We start from the raw sequence: 27,018 nt of genomic DNA, 5'->3' as shown, positions 1-27,018 counted from the left end.
TTGTAGCTTTTCTAGATCATGAATAATTCACACAGGTTTCTTGGTTGAAAACCTAGCCAGAAATGAAACGCAATTATACTGTAAAAGTAGGGCAGAATTGGATTGCATCAGAATCGATACCTAGTGTTCTCCGATATTGTAAGTTTTTTTACAGCGTACCGATCCATCACTCCCGAGCACACCCTGGAGAAGGTCTCATGTATTATATTCTCTGCTCTCCTTACTCTCAGAATCCCCCCCCCCCACTACCCAGAATTGAAAATGAATCCAGGACTTTCTGCCACATCTCACTACCCTGCCAAACATCTCTGTGACTCTTTTAACACACTGACTCCTTTTCTTCCTCTGCCAGGGCGACCAGAAGTCACAGTCTGCTAAAGCCAAGAAGGCCAGTGGGGACGGCAAAGGCACCCTGACTAGGATCTTCAAAATGGTAAAAAGAAAAAAACAAAAACAAAAAAAACCCAAAACTGCTTGTCAGACACTCCAAGTTATTTCCCAGTGGCATCTCTACACTTCATCTCTTTCCTGGAAATGAAATTGCATATAAAATGGAATATTTCTCTAATCACTTTCTTGCCCATTTTCTTTTCTGCCTCAGTGATGATATCAGCAGCAGAGTGAGTAACTGATACCTGATGGAGGGGTAGTTGAGTTTAACTTGCTCCACATTTGTTCAACATTGATATGCTTAGAAGACATCCTAATCTCATTACTACAGCAGCAGCAGCAGAATAATAAGAGGCTTTTAGAGACAAGATTGATCATCGTGCATGCTACAAGCTCTGTGCCAGCACTGACATAATCACGCTGTAGATAGTATTTCCAGTTCTGATAGGGGTCCAGTAAGGCTATAGCTAACATGCTGTAACTGCTTTACAGGGAAGTGGTTGCTTATGCACAATATATATATTATAACATTATCAGGCAATATCATCAATCTCCTGCCAAGCACCACTAGTTCCTTCAGGTGCTTCTGTGGACTCACTGCACACAAATGTAGGTAGAACAAAAACTGATCACTTAACACACACACTCACGTTGTGCTGATATTAAAGATCTCCTAAAGATTTTTTTTAATTACTTACTAGACATGACAGCAATAGCAGGGATGACAAATGACAGCTAAAAGCTACTTTGTTAAACATTTTTTCCAAACATAAATATAAAAAGTCATTGTGTCACTTGCACATGATGAAATAACTAAATTAGTTTAGCTGCCTTTTTTTTTCAAGTTAAAATAAAAGTCATAGAACAACCAACAAGAGAAGGCCATTAAGGCTCACATTTTTCATTAGTGGTTTAACTTGTTAAAGGATGAATAGGATCGGTATAATTGTTCTCACAGTCAATTCATTTACATCATTTGTAACCAGGTTACAAAAAATGTTGATAACATCCTGTTCACAAAATTATGAATAACCATCACATGATATTTGAAGCTGTTATAATCAGTAATTGTACAATAACAATGGTCAAATACTTCCACCAGAGAGCGGAGTTGGTGGAGACCAAAACAAAGTTAAAAGTAGGAATAAGTCAAATATCTATTAGACTTATTCCTAATGTCTAAAAAGACAGCTGTCACACTATACTATACAGGTATAAACAGTTTCTTTTTTTTTATCATTTATTCAAGTGCTTAAAAATGCTAAATAGGTTTAAAATAAACTTCACATGAACTACCTATTGATAGCTATATATTAGCATCACAGCCACTACTAATGCTGCCTTCTACTAGGTCTTTACTGTCTATAGTCTGCAACCTGACATGCACCTTCCATTAGCATGATGACTGATAACAGCAGAATGCAGAAAGTTAGACATCAGCGGTGAAATAATATGTAATTTGTCTGTACTGAGGAAACTACCCTGAGTTTTTGGTCAAAAATGAATTACAGAACATAGTTTGAAAAAAAAAAGAATCAAATCTGTATTCAAGTAACTCTAACAGGTCAAAGCTGAAGTTGTTAACCTCATTTTAATTGCTGAAAAGCCTCCAAAATATGAAATGTCAAAACAGCTCAGAGCACAGATGGAAGTTATGACTCCGTTCTATTATGACTAAGTGAACTGAGGTTTTCAAACTCCCACACTGAAAGTTTCAGGACATTCAATGTGATCCTGCTTGTAACACTTGCCCAGCTTTTCAGCTTTGGCTCATTAGCACTTACTTTAGACTGCGGTATTCACAACTGCTTGACTTTCCAATTTACAGAGAAGGTCCTTATTAGTTGATTTGTTTTCATATGTCATGAAAGGGAGTGGCGGCTTTCATGCTCTGTCAGTTTTTTTTCAAGTCTGTCAGGTTTTAATTAGCCAGCCACTCGCACTGTACCTCGGATTAGTTAGTTTAGCAATTACTGAAGGTGGAGAGAAATCCAAATTTCCCTGGGGCTGCATCCTCATCTGTAGTGGCTAAATTGTTGTCTCTAAGCTACAAGACAGTAAACAGCTCTGGAGATGAAGAACTTCTGGGACCCTCGTTTCAAATCTCTCTGATACGGCTAATTAGCATCGACTCGGTGCCATCACACCATCACTTCCATTGCTTCTGCACATGAACGGCATCGTTGCACGAATGGAAATGAGCATAAAGCCACATTCACTTTTAATTAATGTCTCACGCTTAGTTTCGATTCATTTTCTGCTTTCAGCCTCAGATTTCAATCTGAGCACGGTTGCTGTATATTGAGTTTTTCTCTTTCATGACAGATAATGAATTTCATCTGAAGCGGCTATAAGAACGGCTTAGAACAAAAGCTCAGTCCTCAGTCTTCGCTTTATGAGGAGGAGTGAAGAGCTTCTCTCAATATGGATTATCTTCTTAAGCAATCCATAAAGATTTGTCTCATTTGTATAATCTTTCTCCCTTTCAGAGCGCTCTACTCTCCCTACTTTCTGATCTGAATAAGAAAGGGGGAAGGAAAAAAGTGCAATATAGTTTCAGAGACAGCTTTGGGAATAAATAAACAAATGGAAAACTGGGAGGTTTTCCCCTGAAAGGATGAACTTCCTGAAAAACACATTTGCAAGATCTGTGAAGCAGTATGTAACAACCTCTGGTCAATAAGCTGCAGCCTCATTTCCAATCCAACGCTCAAACTCTCTTTTCTCTTCAAGTACAAATAAACTGGGAACTTCCTCTTACAAAGAAAATCTTTTGTAGATATATAAAAAAGTGAAAACAGACTTTTTAGTCAAAAATTTTAAGTACAACTCAATAACGATGTGATAGTAAGTCAAGTTTGACTTTGAGTCAGAGTAATGACATAGTAGGACATCTCCTTTTTCCTTAGCATGTTACATTTTTCACTTATTTTCTCATATTGTTTTACTTTCTGATAATTTTGACCTACCACTGCGCACACTGACTTTTCACAAAATTTGACTTGCTGTCCCATCATCTGATGCACTGTGTAGAATTCTGACTTAGAATTTCATAGTTTTGACTGTTGCCTCAGAATTTTCTCCATATTTTGACTTTTTATCTCACAAATATGATTTAGTATCTCTTAATTTTACCTTTATAAATCCCGAACATTTCATTTATTTTTTTGTTTTCCTGGTAGAAATCATCTTCTGTACTTGTGCGTCATTACAGGCCTGAAAATTTGCACCGAAGCACAGCTTACTAACCTGCTTGTTTCTCATGTTACAGGACCACTCTGATGTTTCAGTGTTAAGCCCTGGTCTCATTACTCTTTTGAAGAACTTGTTACAGCTAAAAAGCTGGAGAGTTAGTTAATTTAATGGCGTGTGACTACAACTCTCAGATTTGATGAAAGAGCCTGTAAAGCCTGATGAAATATCTTGCCTGTTCTTCTTCCGAAAAGCTTTTTATTTTTTTTCACACAGGAAGTGACAAGTTTGCCAGACAGCTAATGCTTTTAAATTACTGATGACTCATAATGACCGTCATCAATGCTGAAGACTAAAATTTTGCCTGACAAAAGTTATTGGCTACAATTACTTCTAACTTAACACACTTTTTACTTAAGTGCTGGCAAGGCCCCTCAGACAGAGCTGTCTGCTGAGGCGAATACTCTCATCACATACTGAGTAAAATGACCAGTTGGCCACGCACAGGAAACAAAAAACATCAGAGCAGTCCTTTAATGCTGAAGCAGACCTGCAGGGCTGACAACGCCATATATTCATTACGTGTTTTGTCTGTTATGCAGGGAAGCAGGAGCGCTTCTCCAGCCAAACGCTGAAGTCCCTCTCTACAACCCCTTCCAACAGCACGAGGGCAGATGTTCAAGAACACGGGACTAAAGTGGGAAAACAAAAAAGAGGAAGGAGGAAATCTTGTCACCCCCCCTGTACACTCACCTTCCCCACCTCCTCTGATAACACTCTAATGTTCGCTAAATCCCTCATCTCTCCTATTACCGTCCCACCCCTTTGGCTGGTAGATAGCGACACAATCTGTTGCCCCCACCCCCCACCCCACCTTGCATGCGTTGTGCTGAGTCTGTGCAGTCATCATCTCTGGTGTGAACTCTTTGCTGAAGTTGATCCTGAAGCCGCTCACATGTGCAGCCTGAATGACCCCCTGACCCCTGCCGTGGCTCTCTCTCGCTCTCTCTCTGTATTCTTGTGCTTGAGTTTCTGTGGACTGTCTCACATGGTTTCTCTAACAGAAGGTGGCTGAACTGAAACACACCCGGAGAGGTCGAAAGTTAAGGCCGGTGCGAGTCCGACTGACTTGACCGTCATTGCCACAATGCTGATTGGATGAAAAGACCGGGTTGTTTCTGTTGTAAAGAGTGATTTTCTGTCTTGTCACACCGTGTTCGTCATTCCCTCAAACTGTTCACCCAAACGTAAACCTGTGTTCGCGTTTTGTTTCGTAATAGATTTAACACATTTTACATTATTATGAGAGCCATCTTGGTCTTGTGTGTTTTCATTCAACCCCTGTGTCTTAGCTGTAGTTAAGTGTCCTGTCATGAATGTGATATTGTTCTGTTTGTCATTAAGGCTGGCTTGTGGATTTTGTGGAAAAAGTTAAATTTCTAAACTTTCTAAATCAATTTTTCTGCCATAGTCACTGAAAAAAGGAGATAAATTAGTCATTTCTAATGTATCTTTTCTTTTTCAGTCCATGAGATAATGGTATAAACTAATTTTCCTTTCCACATATATAACTAAATTATGATGTAGTGCACTATTTTCCACTTTTAAAACTTTCAGACTCTGAATCGGAAACCCGATGCCAGATTCAGACCTTTCATCTATGCTTTTTAGTGTAGTCTTTTTTTTGTCTTCACCGTTTCTCTTATGCACAGCACACATTCTGCAAATGAAATTCACAATAAACCCCCTTGCTCAACAACAAGTGCCTTTTCCTCCTGACTACCAAAAAAACAAATGTGCTGTGTTTCCTTTTTGTGGATTATAAAAAATAAAATAAAAAAACACCAACACAAACACAATTTCAAAAAGGTGCTCTGTAACTAACTCTGTATTGACACATTATAAAGTGTTACTTGAGAATGTGCAAGTTGAAAGTTCTCTGACACAAGTTCAGTCGAAGAAAAGCTCAGCACTACCATTTGTGCTGTTCCAAACATCCATTTTTCAAAAAGCGGGCATGTGTGATGTGTAGCGTCCACCTCTCCAACTGTTTGTGTGTGCTTGAGCCTAGTGAGTGCTGTGTAGTGTTTTTTTTTTTTCCTGAATGGATCCTGTGAATGAATGTAAAGATCCTCCTCATTATTGTATGTGTAATAAAACATGACCAGCCACTTAACTGAAAAATAAAAATTATAAAACCAACTCTACTTTCTGCCTTGTGAAGCGTGCACTTTGTCCACCTCTGAATGACCAACAAGTGAAAGACACGTCATAAAAATCTGGAGCCTGTGGTGTTACTGGGTCATGCCACTGCACCGCAGCAAACAAAGGAATGGCAGTGTCTTTCATAAAGCCAGAATTCATGACTCATTGGGTAATCATTATTCATGCCAAGCTTTCTGAGCTACTCATGACTGGAGCAGATGGAGCACCATTCAGACTCAAGTACCATCACACAGAGTATATGCATTTTCATGTCATGTTCAAATGACAAAAGCACACAAGGGCAAGATGCGGCATGATGGTGGTGACAGCCAGTTCCTATTTTCAATTAAGCACATGTTCTTTCCTGGGATTGGATTAACTGGCCAATCACAACCAAGTTTATTTATTTACGTACTCAAAGTGCCTGGTGAAGTTTTCTTGTAAACAGTTATCTCATCAAAGAGTATTGTACGTATCCTTGAGGTCTTACATAACTCAAGGACATGCACAGGCCACATTATAAAACAACTGCACAGGCGATTTAAACTTTTTAAATTTTTTTTTAAACTGTTCATCGTTTTCATCTGTGTTTGCTCGCTTGCAGTCCCTTTCTTCCACATTTCTATGCTTCTTGCTACCTTTGCCAGCTGTCATTTAGGAAAACAGTGTGAAAACAGTGGGAGTAATCTGTTTTTCATCACCAGTGTACCCACAATGCAAACTGCACTGGGACCCACTTGAAAAACATAGCTCCACAGTTCAACTGGTAGTCAAAAACTTCACAGTGTCCCTTCAACACAAAGACATTTCGTCTCATCTAACTCTCAGTGAGAGCGAATGTCAAACCACTCCTGAAGAAGAGAAATTAAACATGATTTCATCCGTAATAATTAATCAGTAATAGTCACTAAACAGTAAAAAGAAATGAATTTAAATTAGTAGAAAAATTACTTTAATCTTCTTAATTTATTATGGACAATAGAAAAAAACAACTGCAAAAAAGAGGGAAAAAAACAGCTTATTGTCTGTACATTGGCTTTGCTTCATCACAAGTGCAACATTATGCCCAAAATTACGCATTTCCAACCAATCCATGTTGAGGCAGTTCATCAGAAAATATACGCAAATCTAGCTACACTATTTACAAAATGGACGACAGTAAAGACGGTGTCTGTGCTGCGAGTTTAAATGATGCAACAACAACAACAGGAAACACAACGCTGACACTTTCAGTCACAAAGCTCCAACAGCATCAAATCCAGAACAGCATCCTCACAGCTCGCTGGCAAACTGTACAAACATGTGCGGTGCTGCTTTCTGACTAAAACATATGATGTTTCACATCAAGACAAAACACTGTATGTACAGTATAAATAAGTTAAAAAAAAAAGTTTTAAAAAAAGGATTTCTTGTAAACCAGTGAAAAAAGGATTTCTATGTTACACAGTTGCTTCTGAAGCGATGACAGCAGTACAGTTTTTTTTTTAAGCTCCGTGTGTGTCCCCCGTGAGCAGACCAGTAATGAAGAGACAAAACACTCGTCTCTGGGGAGCTTTTTCGCAGTGTTCTGTTTCCTTTCTTTCCAACAGGGTCAGTGTCCGAGGGACCTGCATCTCCCTGACTGGAGAATTCTCTGGGATGCCTGTGTTTATTGAGCCAAACCTCTCCGGAGGTTATCATATTGATGACAATCAGACAGTAGCAAAACAGATAAAAGTCATTAAGCCAATCAGAGGGAACCAGACTCCCCTTACTTCACTGCTAATTTGGACAAACAGCAGGGGACTGCTACCGGGGTAAAAGCCCTCGATATACAGTGGAGCAAATCTAAAACATCTTAAATCTTTTTCTAACCAAATAACCCTTCTGAGAGGAGGAATATGTTTGGCAAAGCTTTGTTGTTTAGTTGTAAAACTCAATCAGTTAGTACACTGTACACTAAGTAGACTGAACAGTGCTTCTTGACTCTTAGGACTTGGGGTTAGTTGAAGACAGTTTGCCAGTCTCCAGATGATTCAGGAACAACCTCCAGGTCAAGTTCAGGAGTTACCTCGACCTGAGGTGCTGTCTCCTCCTGGCCCAGGGACATTTCCTGGATCTGACCTGGAAGGAGGAAAATCGAAGAGTGAGAACGGCTTAGCACGACTCTTGTACAGTGAAATACTCCCGGAGATGGGTAATAACAGTGCTCTGTAAACCAGAGGAAAAGCCCATTAACACTCATTTACAGAGCAGCACAGCAGCTCTGACTCTGTGTCCAATTTGCCAGTGGCTGTCATGCAAATGAGACCATCCGTCAAAAAGCAATCTTCTCCTCCGCACTCCTCCAACATTTGTTTTAATATCTCACATTCTCCCTGTTTGCTCTTTCTTCTGAAACCACTATGTCTGTTACACAAAGTATAAAATAAGACCTGACAGATGTGGAATACGCTCATTGTGAGTTGTAAATACGGAATGAGCCATGTGTCACAGTACATTCAGCTTAAAATAACTTGAGCACAAACAACAATAACTCACTTTGGCACAGACTAAGAGGTTCAGAAGCACTTCTTCTACAGGCTGCAGGCCACACACTGAATTGAGTTTTACAGTGGGAGTCATTTAATTATCTCCCTCTATTTTTACTCTCTATATCTGAAACCCTTCAAACACATATTCATTAAGTTGAAAGCACATGAGTGTGAGCTTTGAAACCTACCATGTTTCTCACCAGCAAAACAACTTTAATAGAAAAAAACTCTTCTTTGCCACATCATGTTCCCATCATCATCCTGAGGTGGATGTGAACGTGTGTACCAAATTTCACGGCAGTCTATGTTGAGACATTTCTCTAAAACCTAAAATGTGAACGTTATGTTGGTGTTGAAATAGAAAAAAAGTCAGGGGATCACCAAAGTCATCAGGATGCATCTTCTGGGTAACATTTATAACTCTGTAAAATGTAATGGAAATCCATCCAAACGATCTGAGGATCACCAAAGCCAGTAGGATTCGTCCTCAGAGAACCATGAGTGTCTCTGCAAAATGTCCAGGCCATCTAGTAAAATAGCTGTTGAATTATTTTACAGTCCTACAGCCACTCTGCAACCGTGGCTAAAAAACACTGGTAAATACCTGTAAAGATTTCTTCTAATTTCTAGTTCACCTCGGTCACTTTTTCCACATAGAGGCCTCAAACTGCTTTTCTACTAAAAAAGACACTGAAGAAAATCTTTGCAAGGCAGCATCAGTGAGAATCCAGACTTCCATGACAAAGACAAACTGTCTGTTCAGTCCCACTTTAGTATGCTGTCATATCAGAAAGCTTTGACTGTGAGGGCTGTGCTCTGTCTGTCTGTTCTCAGATCAAAAAACAAACTTACTGTTCAAATTTTAATTGTGTTGACATTGCTGGGATAGTGTCTGTGCAACCTTGTAACCACGTCAAAGCTGTTTTTAAAAACAAAAGACTTTTCCAGAAGTTTAACAATATTTTTTTAACATTTCTGAAACATTATCATTTGCCATTGGTGACAGGAGACCTCATAAAAGTGGAAAATGGAGCTACAAGCCATTGTTTCAGACATGACTCTTTAAATAATCTACACCAAGTCAGCGTGGGGGACCTGAGTGACAGCAGAACAGATGTGTCAGAACTCTTCTCCTCCTTAGATCATCTCCAATAAGTGCCCGCCAGGCTCCGAGGTGGGATGTTTGAATGAAATGAATAACAAAGTGAACGTGTGTCGGTCGCACTCTTGGCCAAGTTTAAGCAAAGGGGAGCCACAGCCTAAATACTGACCGAGGCTGTCAGGAGGAACCAATGACTTAACATTCAGGACATGCATCTGTTGATCTCAAAGAAGAAGCTTCGCCGACAGCCTCAAGTGAACAAAGGCGATGGACCTGTCATTGCAGTTTTCCTGATCAGTGTAAGTAAACCTATTTGTATGCATATGCATTAGTGGTGAATGCAGGTGGGGCTGGGGTGGGGTGGGGTGGGGAGCTTGGTCTGAACGGTTAATGAGAAGCGTCATTGAGTTAAGAGCTACAGATGCAAAACTTGAGAATGAGAGTCTATGTTCCCCCACGCCCTCGCAGCGCTCAGGGACACCTTCTGATGTGCTGTGCCTCACAAATACAGTGGATACAGTGTCTCTTATGTAGCAAATACAAAATTATGTGGACACTGTGTGACGGCCATGAAAGAGACAGACCACAGGCAGGGGACCACATTATAAAATGCACATATACTCTGATACTCTTGGAAATACTGTTCCTGAGAGAGAGTGACCTAAGCTGACAGAGACAATAGAGAGATGATTACAGTCTTTCTTTGCCCAGCTGCACAAACAGATGCATGAACGTCCAAGTGTTCGAGCACGCACGTGCGCGTGTGTGTGTGTGCGCACTGGTGTGACGCCAGTCGTCTGCTCACCGTAGCCGTGGGATCTCTTCATGTGGTGTTTCATGTTGCTCTTCTGCGTGAACCTGATGCTGCACACCTCACACTTGAAGGGCTTCTTTCCAGTGTGTTTGACCATGTGGACCTGCAGAGCGCTCTTCTGGTTGAAGGCCTTGTCGCACTGATTGCACTTGAACGGACGCTCGCCTGCACGGAATCACAGACTGCATTTAGCATTTTTCTACATTATTAAACCACCGGCACAGTAATTGTAATTTACGGTATCATTCTTTGACATTATTATTACTTTGAATTATTTTAATAATAATTATCATTAGTAAACGAGTGCCACCGTGGTTGAGATTATTGGACTTATACATTTCTTTTGCTCCAAAAATGGTCATAAAATATTCAATATCATGCTTTTATTTATTCCATTTAGGAAATACTTCAGTGGCCTCCCACATATTCCCACATGCTCACACATTCCTATGCTGTACATCCTGCAATTGGCGTTAATGTCTGAAAGATGTTCTGGGGAAACAAACAAAAAAAAAAGTAGCAACAGAAGCAAACTCTATTAGTTTATCTTCAAACAAGGGCAGCAACTAATGATTATTTTCATCATCAATTAATCTGTTAATTAATCATAACTTCTCAGATGTCCAAAACCCCAAACTATTCAATATATTTACACAGAAGAGAAAATAAACAGCAAATATTCAGCAAACATTTGAAACTGGAGCCAATGGATTTTTGGCAGTTTTGAATGAGAATGATTTGCTGCAGATAAATACGTTTTTGAATGACAAATCAATGCATTTATTAAATGTTTTGGCTCTGCTTCTGGATGTCATTGTGATAATAGTTTTTATTATGAATTTATAGCAAAGGTATGTTGCTATCTTGTTACATAAAAAATGGCAAAGCAGCTGTTTTCTAACTTACAGTGCAAGGACATACCACCCAAATCACCAGTCTTTGCACTTCAAAAAGGGATTTTTGAGTCACTTTTCCCTGACAAGCTCTGTCATTCCATGTGCGTCCTTTAAGCTTTAGATCCAGATGTAAGCAGACAAGCAGATATAAATGTCAGAATAGAACAGGGGTGGAACTTTTTTATCCTTGTAACTTTTATTTTTTTTCTCCCCAGTGTTGCTTAGAGACAAAAGACAGAAAAACAGACACCACAAGATTGTGAGATGAACCAGAATAGAAAAGGTCCAATCAGAATCGTTCTTAACTGTATTCAAATGAGTCAATTCAAATGGTAATAGGCCGGGAGAATTGTTTCTTTATGTACACTGAGGGCTGATAATCATGTCTGGGTGCCTGGGATTTCACAGTGAGATGAGACATTCAAAGCATTTAGATGCTTGGTAGCTGTGCCTGTATGAATGAATGAATTAGTGAGTGTGAAAGGGAAAGCTGACAGCTGCTAAATATCACATCCAGAGAAGGATCCTGTGTTTACATCCAGTGATTTTTTTTCTCCAACATCTTGTTCAGGACTGTGTCAGGACTCTGTCAATTTGGACACAATTTACATGTTTTTACTTGTCAGTAATTATTTTGGGTGGGAAACATGTCCCTCAGTAAATTAAGGAAGTTTACAACATGGAAGCGAATCGAAACTTTTTTTTGTGTGTGTCCTGTCCGTTCAACATTTTATCGAGAGCATGTTGATGTAGTGTTGTAATATGGAATTTCTAACATACAGTATAAAGCACTTATCCTGTTACACTGGTAGCATACACCCATTTATGTTACATGTTTCCATGGTGCTCAAATGTCACACACCTTCCTTAAATCTCACAGATGTTATGATATTACGCATACATGTGAAATGCTGTCCTGTAATATACAAAGCCCCAAAATGTTGAATATTAGGTAAATAAAACATTAAAAAAACGAAGAGTCAAATGAATAAAGTGTATAAAATATATAAACATATGTTTTTTTAAAATCATTTCCGGAAGTGTTGGTTCATTTATATATTTTCTACAACTTCCTCATAGCATTGTTTATTTCATAATTATTCACCAGAGACTTTTGGGCTGCATAGGTAGTGAATGATAATTTTAAATGGTGGATTTTCTTTTGAATCACAATGCTGTCATTTTTTGTTACGACATCGTACAGTGCGTACTTTCTTCTGTAATCCTCTTACCTGTGTGTGTTCGGTTGTGTCTCTCCAGCTGGCTGCGCTTGGCGAATGCCTTCACACAGGAAGAGCAGTTGAAGACTCGGGGTTTCTGGGAGCTGGGTGACGGGCCCGGCTGATGCACCCGTTCATGTTCCTGTAGACAAGAGCCAAAAATTACATTCCACTGTCACAGTCTAGCACACGAAGTCCCTCTACCACAATGTGGAGAGAGCTAGAGATGTCTGTCATTTTGCCCTGGGAGGAACTGACACTGTTTGAACCACAAATCTGGACACCCCAACAATCACTCCTAAAGAGACTTTGATCTGACACTTTGTCTGTCTTTTCTCTCTCTCTTGTGTCTTCTTTCCTTTTTCGTGTCTAAGGTAAATGATGTGCTCCCTTGCTGAAGTGATACGCCGAAAAATGAAAAACAAAAATGGCATGAAAAGTGTAAGTAGAAATGGGTCACTTTGAAAAAATGCTTGTTTAAGTCTTTAATTTTGTGCTTGTCCCTTTGACTCTGATATTACATAACCTAAACCATTATTCAGCCTTCTTGGTGACTGACTTGAATATTTTATATTATATTGGTGACAGGCAAATTTACTATATATGGAAATTGAAAAATGAAGCCAAGAACTTCCCTGTGGTGCCTCCCCATAATCTTTTATGTCCACAGAAAGGTGACGTTACACATTTTGTGTCATCAGTTTCAAACAGGTAAAACTGCCACACACCATGGATGTATTAAAAACTGATATGTCAATCAGCTGAAAATAAATCTGTGACTATATTTATACATTTTTTACTCAGATGTAAGAATATGATGCTTATCTTTCTCATGTATGAAAACTTCAATTATTCAATTGTTTTTTTTTTCCATTTTTCACGACTATGCCATTTCATAGACAAACCTAAAGATTAATTGAGAAAATAATCAGCACATTAATCAAAAAACGTAAATAACGTTGTTCCTGCCCCACCATGTATAGTTTGACCAATACTACATTTTTGAGACTGATATAGATATCAATATTACATCAATGATAATCTAATATTGCCTCATTTTACTAACCTGGATTTAGTGCTATGGCAAAAATCTAACAACACAGGTTACAAACATGGTGGTGGAAAGAAAGAGAGGGGTCTAGAAATCTCAAATATATCAATTATTAAATTCAAGCAGGAAACTGGCGCTGTCTTTGCCCTTCTGAAGCTGAACACTTGAAATACGTTTTAATGTTTTATGAGTGGCTTTCTTTCCCATTAACTTCTCAAAATGTGAATATGGTAGCAACGTACTGCACTGGCTGGTACTTCAAACCCGCAGAGGTGTTACAGTGAGAATTTTCAATGACAAAATTATGCTGTAAACAGTGATAAAAATGATTATAAATTTGGTTCATGTATTGCGTCAGAAATATTAAAATCAAGGAGGACTGAAGTGGCAGTGAAACGTAGCAAGGATACCGATGGTAATCCTGGACCTGCAGGACTGAGCTGCATTCAAGCCAAATACTGTGCAGTACAAAGAGTCCACAGGGAAGGGAATGGAAACAATACCGAAATAAGACTGTTGATAGGGAAAAGGGCAAAAATGCTTATGCTGTAACTCCATGAAGTTTACAAGGACATAAAGTCTAGAGGGTGTTTGGGGTCATTGTGGAGGCAGTGTTTATTAAAAGTGCCTTGCGATTGGTTTGGCAAAAACATTAAAACTCTGATAAAAAACAAACAAAAAAAAACCTTCAAAGATGCAACAAAAAGTGAAAAACACCCCCTGTTGCCCTGCCCTCTGCTTTACTCACCATGGTCACAAAAAGTGTGTCAGTGTTTTCCTATTTAGCCTTTTCACTTTCCAAAGCAAAAGGCTGAACTATCCCTTTAAAAACGTTCCTATACACTTTAACAATGTATGTTCCAAATGTGTATGTGCATGTGTTGCAGATTTAAAAAAAAAAAACAAAAAAACAAAAGAAAGAAAGGCTAGATCTAATTTCAGGTAATCCAGGTAATTGCAAAAGGCTGGAAATGATGCGATTCATCAGAGTGGGCTGTTACACCACATCCCCTTAATTCATCTGGCTGTCAGGATCATGTGACATGAAATACTCAGCCCCCTGTGAGAGTCAACTAATGTTGCCTAACCTATATAGCACTGCCTGTTGAGCAGAGATGCCTGCAATTCATTCTAAAACTTCATCATTATATATTTTTCTGTGTTCTCAAATAATAAAGCCACGGTTTTGGGTTGTCTGGCTACAATTAATTGGCAAAATTATTATCCACAGGCCAAGAAAATGAAAAAAATAACAGTGCTACCAATTTATCTTTCTCACCACTGGGCCTTTTTAAAAATCTAAAATCAACATTCGAGTTCTCATTGCAGACTAATGAGCTGCCTGGGGACCTGGAGAAGATGGAGCTTGGTCACTCTCGCTGTGACACCCACCTAATCTCAGTGTCATTACTTTTATGAGAGACAATTACTGTTCAGCATGTTGAGGCACATTTACCAAAGTAAAAGCCTATGGCACAATGGCCTTTTATTAGGAACATGACATGTGGTGGGGAAAGGGCTTGTGGATAAAGTCATATCTCCCCTCTCCTCTTTCCTCCTCATGTGAGAGCCTCTGCATTTATGTGCTTGAGCGTCTCAACCAACCAAGAAAAGAGGAGCATACATGCTCATCTCCCTAATTTAGCTGTGAAACACTTCTCAGTTTAAGTGTTTTGTTTTGTTGTTTAGAATGACAGTTTGTGAGAGTCTATCCAAAATCCACTTCATGAATTACCCCGATTTTCGCTTCATACAGAGAGACGGCACTTCGTTAATGGTACCCCCTTCCTCACTGACTCTTTGAAACGATCGTTTTTCAGCCTGAGGTGGAGGCACAGATGACTAAAAATAAGATTTATGTCATGAGAGCTGATTTATTGTTTTCATAAAACCTGGAGAGTTTCATTCATCAATAGTATTAGTTCATATACAATGCTAAATAAATCTTTAAATAAGTGGCCACTTTGTTTATAGAAAGGAAGCAGCAGCTGAATGGAAAAAGCTTTAAAAAAAAAAACTTTAAATAAGCTTCAATTGCTTAAATTTAAAGCTGTTTCTCATCCGAGTCTACCGCGTTTACACAAGTTCTTACCTTCAGGTGCGTGGCTCGCTTGAAAGCCTTGTTACAGAGACTGCAGACGTGACAGCGGTCCTTGCCGTGAGCTTGCCTGCAGTGGCGTCGCAGTGTGTTGGCATTCTGGCACACCTGATTACAGTAGAAACACTGGTTCCGATTATCACCCTCCATCTGGGCGTCTTTCCCACCTTTATGCCCATCGTCAGAAATCTGAATCACACACAAAGACACATATCCCAGCACATAATCGTAGCTGCATGAGTCTCGTTTTGCTTCAGAGTAGGCAAAATGTCTTAAAAGTCAAAAATTCTGACACCTCATGGTGCATATTTCCAAAGAAATCCAAAGTTTTGGATTGATGACTGTATTTACGTGTCCTCCAGACAGCCCCTCATGTCGATTCATATCAGTATATAAATCAATTGCGGTGGAATATTGTCATCCTAAGTATTTGTTCAATTCATCAATGCAAAAAAAAAAACACACTTCCACCTTTGTTTGGCAGCTCCTCTCCTAGACATAAACTAACAGGACAAACACACTCACACTGTATCCATTGTCAGTCGCTCCGTTTGCAGACTGGGAATGGTGGCTGACCAGTATGACCTGCTGGCCTGAGCTGGCTGACTGCACTGGCAGACCAGAGTCGTTCAGCACTGCAGGAAACGTCTGACCCTAGAAGGATCAAAAGAAACTCTGGTGAGGGAGCTGACACACTACATGACGTTAACTTTGATCTTCATACACTCTTAATTACATCACTGAATCATCATCTCTTGTGTGCTCTACAGTCTTGAGTAACACATTTTAAGCCACTCTGGAACTGTAATCTCACACCGTTTTGTTTTTTTATCCTTTACCTGTGCATTTAGGTTTAGAGTGACGCCATCCAGCATACCATCAGCAAGGGTTAGTGTAACGCTGCCATCGCCGGACACGCCTCCCGGTGACATCACTAGGCTCTGGGACGCAGCGGTATGTGACAGGGTGGTGCTAGGTGGCAGGCTGGTTACTGAGAAGTCGAAGAAAAACAAATGAGGTTAGACCAGTGCGGATAAAAGTTTTCAGCCAACTGCCAGAGTCACTGGCTACATTCCCTTCGTGGCCAGTGTTGTGTACAGACCGTATTCAAGGGAGGACTCATGCTGTACTGGAAGGGTTTCTATGGTTACAAGCCACAGTGTGAACTGAACTCTGGAGCAGTGGTTGTGGTGCAAGGATTGTCGTAATGACCACAAAATGTGGACCTGTATTTGTTGAGGTGACTGCAAACCAGCTGGCTACCAAAGCCCTTCTGTTGCTTACTGCTCCCTGACTAAAAATAGTAATGACATACTCATTAGGTTTGGTCAAGGAGGACTCTCCATTATATTAGTAGTGAATAACACTAGCCAATATTTGATTTTAATAAAAAGGCCAATATGGGCCCCATACAATTTATCAGTCAAAGTGCAGGTTGAGCTGTATTTGCATACAGAGTGACAGGAATGCTTCAGTCTAATCAACAAAAGCAAAGACGCTCTCTGTGAAGCAGTGGGAATGTTTTCCACTTGAGTTGAGAGAGGAGGGTAATGAAGAGCGAGAGATGAGACTGGAAATTTGATTAAGTTTCTCGGTGACAAGCAAGCCAGTCAACAGAACAATCAGGAAGCCATTTCTGACAAAACAAATCATATTTGCTCACTTCAGAGCACACAACCCCTTCAGTTTCCCATCACAGATTGTTCTGCACAATTATTAAGTGACAATAATTCACATATAGAGTTTTAAAAATCAAATGTACATCCTCTTGATAGACGTATGTATGATACAAATAAAGCGTAAACACAACAAAACTGAGTGCCATCATTTGAAAATCCATGTGGAGCAATGTGGCATTAGACACAACCCAGGCCAAACTTCAGAAAGCTGTGGTGCTCACAGGTTATTTTATAACCTTCATGAAATTAGCCTTAACTGGAACTCACGTGCAATAACTTTTTTTGCAGTGATCACAGATGTACTTATTCAAAAAAAAAGGAAAAAAAAAAAAAAACAACAAAGAAAAAAAAAAACAGAATTGCCTGCTAGAAATGAGAACTCTGCTTTTGAGAAAGGAAAGCTTGTCATGCAAAGTAACATTAATCAGGATGTGGTTTAGTGAACAGTCAGCCTGTGGTGCCAGAGAAGCACTCACTGATCTGATATTTGGTGTCAATTTTCCAATGCAGCCATTTTTACATTTCTGTGGGATACACTGGGCCAGGGCAAACCTTATTCAACCTTGAAAGTCTGTCTTGCAGCTATTTTAGCTTCCCACATACACTTTGATGACTCTGTAGTGGGGGCACACACCTTAGCATGCCATTTCATGAAAGGGGCATTGATCGAGAGACTGTTTGAGCCTCTCTATCAATGCTTTAGTTTTATCCCGGGATCTATCACCGGTGCTGGAGGCAAGGGAAGCTCCTTTTGAACCATTAGAGGAATCTGAGCCAAAGTTGCTCTCACATCTAGTTATTCCCCTTTGTATTGGCTAAACATACGAGCAAACTACATACACTCATTCACCTGTCATGTATCCTTTGTGTTTGAAGTAGCTACAGATTACTCCTGTTTTGGTGATCTCTACTCTTTACTCCCCACCTGTCATATCTGACAAACACAAAAGCCTTTGTGTTCGTCACATTTATAGAGAGAGTTCAGCCCTTCTGTTAACGTGATCTAGTGTTTGTAGTTTAAACCAACAAGAGGTGAGACTCAGCCTACACAGAGTCTGAGTCTTTTTATGTTGGGAATGATTGCAATGGCTTACAACAGAGAAAGACAAAGACCTCACGCTTAACATGCATGTCTATTCAATCAAATGGGTGGCAATTTAATCAGTTCTGCTCAAGTGGGTTGTTGGGGTGATATTTGCACAACAGACGGCTGGGCATGTCCCACTTTTGTTGTACTACTGTTTGGTTTTAAGTGGTAGCCTTGAGTTAAGTGATGTTATGAGTGAAGCAGGTCACTAAGGTTGGCACGATGTAGGTCAAAGATGGCGTTTGTATGCATTTGTTAGACCCCTTATGAGCAGGGTTGTGTCAAAAAAAGCTGACTGAAGGGAAGGGGTTGGTTTATCTGTAACCATGAATCTGTGGGAGGCTTTTCAAATTTGTTTTGTCGTGAAGAGATGTTTCATTTTCAAAAAAAAACAAAACAGGCCAACAGAAGGTACCGCAGGAGAATAATCATTATCTAATGGGACATCCATTAGATAATGATTATTCTCCTGCAGTACCTGTGAGTAGAAGTACTCTCCACATACTAGCAGGCACATTTCCCCCCCTATTCATGGCAGTGAATAACGGAGTGAGGTGTATTGGTTTACTGTGACAAAGTGATCCTATCTAGAGCCTGATTTGATTGAAGGCTCACTGATGTCAAGCAAATTTGAAAAACAAATTGGGACTGACCTCTCCTTCAGGAAGTTTTTGTTGTGTGTAACCCTGTTTCGTGTGTAAATGCGTGCTAACAGAACACGAGCAGCAGAACAGAACAACAAAAAGCATATTGGTTTTATTAAAGATCTTATAAAAAGGTGTATCATGTTCAACCTGTGGAGTGATACTGGTAACCTGCTTGTCATACTAATTCCAGTACCTTATGTAACCTTTGAAACCTGCTTTTTGCGACACTGTAAGTAAAATTTGTCCTGCCACTTCAGATCTTGCTGTGGCATAATGGCTTCAAATCAGCTGTGTCAAAGATGAGACCTGCACAGAGTGAGCAGTGTTTGATTCAGTTTTCTTTAAAAAACAAGGTTACAAAACTACCATCCTTTTACTCTCCAGCTCAAGAGCAGATCTGCAAGAAATAATAGCTGCTTCAGGGACTGAAAATGATTTGAATATACTACACGGCTTGTTCTGCCCACTCGGATACAAACGCACATTTGTATACCAGTCCTCACCTGCCATTCCAGTGTTGGCGGGGCTCTGAGGTAGGAGGTGGTCATTGGTGATGGTTAAGGTTGCGCTGGTGGGCTGGCTATTGAGTGGCGACGCCAGCCTGATGCTGCCGTTCATCTCTGCACCATTGGGGTTGCTATGCTGTGGGAGCAGATCCTGACCTGCAACAGTACGGTGAAAAGTCATTTTTAGTTCAGAATTCATGAAAATTTGTTTTGGTTTTTACACTGATTTAGATGAAAGTTATTTGAGTTTTTTCTTCCACAGGTGTAGGATATGATGAAGAATATTTTAGTCCATTTGAGGAAGAAGTTTTGTTGTGGTTCTGTTCTGTACAGGGATGCTAAAAGAAACATAAATTTGGATAAACTCAGATCTTTTGCTTGGAACCCATGCACTGTGAGCTATCTTCACTTTCTTTCCACTTCCCCTAGTTAAAGAAAAAAAATCAGTAAATTGAAGAAAAGAAATACCTCACAGAGTGGTGCAGCTTCAAGTGAAAAAATAAGGCTATAAATAATAATAGTTTGCTACTGCCTTCGTCTAAAGGATTTGAATCACAATACAATAATAAATATATCAGAACGCTGAATGAAAGAAAGTCAGAGTAATTCCTAGAGGAAATACTCTGACTGCTCCAGTCATGCAGATAGGAATAATCTATGCTGACTCAAGGGGGCTCGGAAAAAGTGACACAGCCACAATTTTCCTCTACACTATGGATATAGCCTCTTTCCCCAGCTGATATATAATGATGTACATAAACGTAGCTTGTGAATAAGGTGTACCAGTCATAACCTATAACACTGTTGAGACTTTTAATCTTGATTTAAGCTTCAAAGTATAAAATTAAAAAAAAAGAACTGTGATTGAGTTTGTTTTTGTTTTTTTCTCTGCCTGTACACGTGGTGGCCTGAGTGAGGAAATCAATAAATGTATTACTGATCCTTGAGGGAATTTTTATTTCATCTGTTTCTGTTTATTATTGATAGTCTGCATTTGTGAAAAGACAAGGTCAGTGTATACAATATGATACAATATGTAACCATGTAATTGCGTGTTGTGTGTTTACAGTAGTTCATACCTGAAATGGTAAGGGTGATTTCTTGAGGGTTTCCTGCTGCAGTGTTAGAACCAGCAGCTGAGGCCTGGGCCTGTACCTGGGCGAGGGCTTGTGTCAGACTGGAGTTGTTGATGGTCAGTGTGATCTCCTGACCACTGCTGCCTCCGGTTACCAGCCCAGAGCTGCTCATGACATGGCTTAGGTCCTGAGAACCTGCTGGATGCACAGGAAAGTGTACATCAGTTGTTGAGCTTGTAACAGTGGGTGTCTAGTTCAAATTTTCCCAGCAAATATACCTGCAGCATCCTGCTCAGAGAGACCGGCCATTGTGACCTGAGCAGGTGTGATGGTGGAGGGCTGCAGGGCCAGGCTGGTCAGTGGGTGGATGACGACATTGGCGGAGACTGAGGGGTCGGTGGTGGACATGAGCTGGCTGCCTGACTGGGAGACGAGGCCGGTGTCAACGCTCAGGGGGTGAGAGAGGAGACCGCCCTGCTGCAACGTCTGCTGGAGGAGGGCATGGTCAAACTGGAAGAGAAAGTGGTACTTCAGATGAAAGAGGAAGGCTGATGTTGAAAAGGAAAGGGAGAGCGAGACATGTGTGGGAGGCTAAAAAGCAACAGCCAAAGTCTAGACAGTTGCTTTTTGAAAAATGAGGGTGAAATTCAGAATCTTTCAGTAAAATCTCACCCAATGATACTTAAATCCATGATGTAAACTACATTTTAAAAATGTAGGTGAAATAAGCAACAAATGACACATGGGTTCATGGGTGCCATTAATATGAACTCCATATAAACCTGTATTTTACTGTAATGAACGGTTTCTGTACTCAAGACTTACAATAACTTAGAAAAATGAATACAAATCATACAGTCTACTTCGAATCCTTACCCAAAAATCTGGAAGTTTAAAGTTTTAAGTGGAAATTTAAATTTTTACTTTTACAGCTGACTGAACAAAACTCCCCTGCTACAGTTCTGTTGAATTTCATTGTGCTGCTCTTGTGAGGCTGTCGTATTTCACTAGACTGCTCATTTGGTTCAGTGCAGGGGTTTTCAGACAAAATGACTGCACTGGGGTGAGGCCTCCCCCGCAGACAAAATCAAGACAACAGCTTCCCGCCCCTCACCCCTCACAGGACCTCAACTGATTGGAGAGAGGAGAGTGTTCCAGATTATGAGAACTATGCTGGTGAGACACTCAGAGCTTTCATAATGTAAAAAGTCTATTCATGGCACAACTTGAAAAAAGTTCATATTAATGGATTTCTTATTCTTTGCCTTACTGAATATGACAATCATGCTCAAACTTTTGGAATTACAGTTCCCATCATGCCCTGGGGGATGTACACATTAGACAAGCTGAAGAGCAGCTTCAGCAACAGACTCATCCATCCACGCTGCTCTAAGGAACGATACAGGAAATCATTCCTACCTTCTGCCATCAGGTTATACAACTCATCTACCTCTGCCAGAGCCACAATAACACTTCTAGACTAACCAACTATCCCTGGAACATTCACTCAATGTCGTTTGTCACTGAGTGATATGTGCCTACACTTTATATTGATATTATATATCATAAATATTTGTATCACCATGCAATATTTGTATCAGTTTGCACTACTCATGCACATATTATAATTATCGTTGCTATTACTCTTACTGTGTTTATTATCTATTATCATAATTATAATATACCATTGCCACAATGTGTGCTAGACATAGAATGCTATACTATAATTATTACAATAATTATCGTAATGTATATTATATTATTATTATTATTATTATTACTGCTCCTACTATATCCTACTATATATATACTACTTGCACTATATACTGTTATTATGTTATTATATTATGTTATTTTATTGCACTATATACTGTTATTATGTCATTACATTGTGCTATTTTCAGTAACATTACACTACCATCAGCCTTAAACACCATCCTTCCACTGCACCTTACTCACAGCACCTTCCTATGTATATACCATATGTTCTAACACCTCGTTATTTCTATTGTATTAGATTTTTATTTTTCATTTTTATTTCTTGTTATTTCTATTTATTTCTATTTTTATCTATACATATTTTTAGTACTGGAGTTCTTGTTTGTATATCTCATATTGTTTTATCCTATTTTATCTACTCTTCACGGTCTACTGGAACAACCTAATTTCCCTTTGGGGATTAATAAAGTTTTCTGTCTGTCTGTCTGTCTGTATAATGCCACTATTTGTTAACATTTTGGGAAACTGGCATTAAAAGTGTGCCAAATTATCCCTTCCTGTTTGCTATATACCCCATGGATGTACAGACAGCTATCACTGGATTACTTTGATACTGAAGAAAACTTCAATATGTGATGATTCTTCCGGAAGTTTTTTTTTTCTCTAAGATTTCTAAGCAGATTTATGGACACAACGGATTCACAATGGACAATGGAGATCACAATATTCTTGGAAAGTCAAGTTAGTCTGAATCTATGTTCAGGCTGAGTTATGACTCAGAGAACAAGGAGTGCAGACCGAACTAAAATGATGAATTACTCACCTGCACGTCCATCTCTGCTATTTCTAAAGCCTCTGGTAATTTATTAGTCACATCATGGAAAAAAACAACCGATCTACCATTGTAGATCTATGGCCACTAAATGCCCTGGACGAATCATAACTCATTAATAGTTATCGAAATCCTCTGTGCATTTAGTGACTGCATTAGCACAATAAATTACACTTTTATCTCTTAGCAGCAAATCTCCTAATTACAAGGCAAGGTTGAGAGGGCTGTTATGTATTTATAATTGTGTAAATAAAACATGCAAGAGAAATGCCCTTTATGGAGCGTTTGAAAACCTACTCTACCAAAAATGAAAGCTAATCATGCCTCAACACATCCAAAAACCATTCGGCACAAACTAATCTGTTTAAGTAATTGAGTGCAATGGTTTGGATGGAGTGATACACACCCAAAGAATAATTATAAAGTCTACTGCCTCAGCTGTCTTCTGCTCAATTAAATGATAAAAATGAAGAAAAGACAAGAAGTAAAGCCTTGTGATAATATTGGGGAAGTCTTTACATCATTAAAGCATTTGTTTTTTTAAATAATGTATTGCTCGGAAGACATGCCATTAAAGAACACTTATAATTAAGACAAATAATTACAACTAAATATTTGATCAACAAGCTACTGTGTTCTTTCATATCATTTATTAATATCCTAAATATTATAAACAATATTATTATTTATAAATAATATTGGTAATATTAGGCTATGAAACACTCTTACACCATTACACTATAGATTATGTGTCTGTGTTATCAGCTTTTCAACATCATGCAAACAACAGCGGTTGTGGTTTTTAACATATTAGTGCTAATTTTTGGTTGGTAGTTCTGTTGTTTGGGACTCATTCTCTCGTATGTGAAGGGCTGGGTCAGAAGACTTGAGTCAGTTTTTATCAAGAAGCTAAGAAGTTGGCTCATGACTAACATAAATGGCCCAAATTAATCAACCTTTTGCACAACTTAAGGTCAAGGTGATCATCCACACGGGTAATAACACAAGGAGGTGTATATAACCTGCAGTGTGATGTTGTTGATGTTGCTGGTATCGATGCCAGAGATCTGGAGGTTGGGGCACACCAGGTTGGCAGGCGTCAACTGCAGGTGGATGCCATCCAGTGTGGTCAGGCCATCTGGGAGAGACACAGTCAGGTCCCCCGCAGCTGCAATGCACACACACACACACGCACAGACACACATTTAAATATTTCATATTTTGTGCTAATGTTAAACTAATTAACCTTCCGAGCAGCAGAGGGACAGAAATTATTTTTTTTTACTGTGTCAGTGTGTTGACGTTTTATTAAAAAAAAAACTAGTGTTCAGCTCAATTAGCTGTTCATGACCTAAAACCTTTAAGTTGTCATCTGACAGTAAAAGATGTGATTAAATCAGACCTACTCGATAAGCAGGTTACAGCAGGTAAATAAGTACAAGGTTTTATTAACAAAGGGCTTTGCCTGAAACTGAAACAACAGAAAAGAAAAATCAGACGAGTGGCAGATACATTTCATACCAAAGGCCAGATATGAAGGGATGATACAACACATTATATGAACTGCTGTGCTACCAAAACACCCTGATGGTTTCTACTGAAGAAAGAATATCCCTGAAGTAATAGTACTGGACATCTCATGAATAAGTACCTTCAAAAGACTGAGAAACAACAAAGAGACAATGTATTCAGTTTTTCCCCAGATGATGAAAGGAGAGGTTTTTTTTTTTCCTCACAGTGAACTGAGCACTTCACTCAAAAATACACAAACAGAGATAGTGAGTGAGGTGTAAAAAATTTGGAGTGGTGAGCTTGAAGAAGAAAGCAACAACGGGAAAACATTTTTGTCCACCTCTCCAACTGTCATGCTCCAGCAGAGGTGAGGAGAAAGTAATTTCATGGCTGCATAGGGTAGCTCGACTTCATTCAACATATTTACCTCGAATGAATTGGAGTGTTTTAGATAGTGTACGAGCATAACGCCGCTCCTTAACACCTCTATTAGCCATTTTTCATAGCACCCTACACCGAATAAAAAGAGCAGTTTCTATTTATGTTTGTTTCATATTACAAACCATAATGCTGTTTGAGTTTTGTAAAATACAACAGGCAATTCACGAGGCCAAATTTGGGGAAAGCGAGCAGATCCCGACATAAAACATCCTTTTAACAGTTAGTGTACATTACAAAATCTACATTTCTAAAAATCCTCCTTCTGTGTCAAGGATTTGTATGATTTCCTTTACCATTTATATACTATTCAAGAATGGAGCCCATTTCATTTCATCTGCACACACAGGGAAACCTTCAATGCTCAGCTGTTGAAGAGTGAAAGCCTGTTACAGAGGCCTAAAAGAGATACTCGTCTTTGATGCCTGGAGGATTTATCTGCCTCAAAAATGCAGCTAAACAGAGTACAGACATCATAAGTGAATGTCCTGAAGCTCTGGAGTATTTTTGGTACGACATAAAGGAAGATTTGTCCTGAAAACAATCAAATGAAGGAAAGGGAGTACACAGAAGGTGTCTTGTGGTGATAAAGCACCTTCCTCCTCCCAGCATGGGCCTCATCAGGGACTGTGATGGAATTAATCTTGTCCTGAGCAACGGCGTTGATGTTGCCAATTGAATACCAACTGACACTAGAAACGATGATCCTTGCGGCATTTCACTTACACCCACAAACACCAGCGAATTAATCAGCCTGACCTTATGCTCACAGTAAGCGCCAAATGACCATAAAATGTGTTGTTGTTGGGTCATCCATAACAGCACACAGCAACTCTTTGGGATAATAAAAAAACAAACAAACAAAGTTGTGCCTCAGTTTTACTGTTTTGGGTCATTACGTCCTCTCAAAATTATGCTTGCTGATCCCGTAATGCTGTAACTGTGAGTTAATAAAATCAAAGCTCTGTAACAAACACACTGCTGGCTGTCTCGTCGCTACGCTGCTCTACACATAACAAAAGCAAATCTTCTGCTGCTCTGAATGATAAATTACAAACTATTATTTCTCCGTGTGTTTCTCTGAGTGTTCGTGTGTAGACCCGCACATAATCCCTACCTGACATAGAGGCAGGCAGGATGGCCTGTCCAACCAGTCCTGGTTGCAGCAGATTCTGGTCAAACTGCCCTGTTAGGACTTGGTTGGCTGGAAGGTAAATGCTGGGGTCAGAGTTGGGCGTTTGCAGCAGGCCCATAGGTTGAAGAGCCTCCGAAGAAGCTGGCTGTTGCCCCTGACCCGCGGCCACAGCCTGCCCTGTCGCTGGGTCTTGACCCTGACCGGCCTGACCAGAAGACGAGGCAGACCGCTTGGACTTGCGGCTGTCGCCGTTAGGTCGGAAGTGGCACTGGATGTGGGTCTTGCGATGGCCTGACGTTCTGAAGCGGAGTTCACAGAAGGGACATTTGAAGGGCTTGGAGCCGGTATGGAGGCGCATGTGCACCTTTAAGCTGCCCTTTGTAGAGAAGGAGGTGTTGCACATGTGACAGCTGAACAGTTTCTGACCTGCAAAGATAAATAGAGTGTTAGGCACAATCAGCTGAATGTGACTTGTAGCTCTATCAAAGCTCCACACCTGCTTGAAGTCTCTTTGTGGTTAAAATTTAAGAAGTCCTCTCTTTTCTTTGTGTTTTATGGGTTATGTAAGTGGTGATGTAACTTTCCTGCTTGTTGAAAATATAAAACAGCTTTGAAATGTCAAGGACAGCCCCAAGGAGTCTCCAATCAGGTGAGGAATCTTTAAGCTTTTACTGCGGATTGACGCAAATTGTGGCGTATCCCGTGTCTTCTTTCAAATACAACTGACTAAATTCCACAATGAATCAAGCAATGAATTCTGGTGCTAAAACACTAACCTGTATGTGTCTTCACATGGCAGTCCAGGGTCGATTTCACGGTAAAACTCTTCCCACATTCATCACACTTGTAAGGTCTTTCTCCTGTGTGGATCCTGACATGCCTAGACATGGAGGTAGATTGACACAG

General features: G+C 39.7%; 2 protein-coding genes across 4 annotated transcripts in view; one reads left to right on the top strand and one right to left on the bottom strand.

Annotated features, from left to right (window-relative positions):
- Positions 1 to 5,789, top strand: part of LOC121185741 (myelin basic protein-like) — an 89,387-nt gene extending 83,598 nt beyond the window's left edge. The window contains 2 exon segments of the mRNA XM_041044125.1: positions 353 to 433; positions 4,185 to 5,789. Coding sequence (XP_040900059.1) covers positions 353 to 433; positions 4,185 to 4,217 — 114 coding nt within the window. The 3' untranslated portion in view covers positions 4,218 to 5,789.
- A 975-nt stretch (positions 5,790 to 6,764) lies between these two features.
- The window catches only part of LOC121186029 (zinc finger protein 236-like), a 52,805-nt gene continuing 32,551 nt past the window's right edge, over positions 6,765 to 27,018 (bottom strand). The window contains exons 21-32 of one of the 3 annotated variants that reach the window (XM_041044610.1): positions 26,889 to 26,992; positions 26,095 to 26,538; positions 24,050 to 24,195; positions 20,755 to 20,986; positions 20,480 to 20,674; positions 19,398 to 19,556; positions 16,321 to 16,472; positions 16,007 to 16,135; positions 15,476 to 15,670; positions 12,345 to 12,474; positions 10,208 to 10,381; positions 6,765 to 7,890 (exon numbers count right to left, since the gene is read on the bottom strand). In XM_041044610.1, the coding sequence (XP_040900544.1) occupies positions 7,769 to 7,890; positions 10,208 to 10,381; positions 12,345 to 12,474; positions 15,476 to 15,670; positions 16,007 to 16,135; positions 16,321 to 16,472; positions 19,398 to 19,556; positions 20,480 to 20,674; positions 20,755 to 20,986; positions 24,050 to 24,195; positions 26,095 to 26,538; positions 26,889 to 26,992 (2,182 nt within the window). In that variant the 3' untranslated portion in view covers positions 6,765 to 7,768. The remainder of the gene's footprint in view (positions 7,891 to 10,207; positions 10,382 to 12,344; positions 12,475 to 15,475; positions 15,671 to 16,006; positions 16,136 to 16,320; positions 16,473 to 19,397; positions 19,557 to 20,479; positions 20,675 to 20,754; positions 20,987 to 24,049; positions 24,196 to 26,094; positions 26,539 to 26,888; positions 26,993 to 27,018) is intronic. The other 2 variants (XM_041044612.1, XM_041044611.1) reach the window with 2 other exon arrangements.

Source organism: Toxotes jaculatrix, chromosome 8 (assembly GCF_017976425.1).
Source record: "Toxotes jaculatrix isolate fToxJac2 chromosome 8, fToxJac2.pri, whole genome shotgun sequence".
NCBI classification, from domain to species: domain Eukaryota; kingdom Metazoa; phylum Chordata; class Actinopteri; family Toxotidae; genus Toxotes; species Toxotes jaculatrix.
Note: the sequence above shows the minus strand (reverse complement) of the source record. Positions and strands in the feature narration are given on the sequence as shown.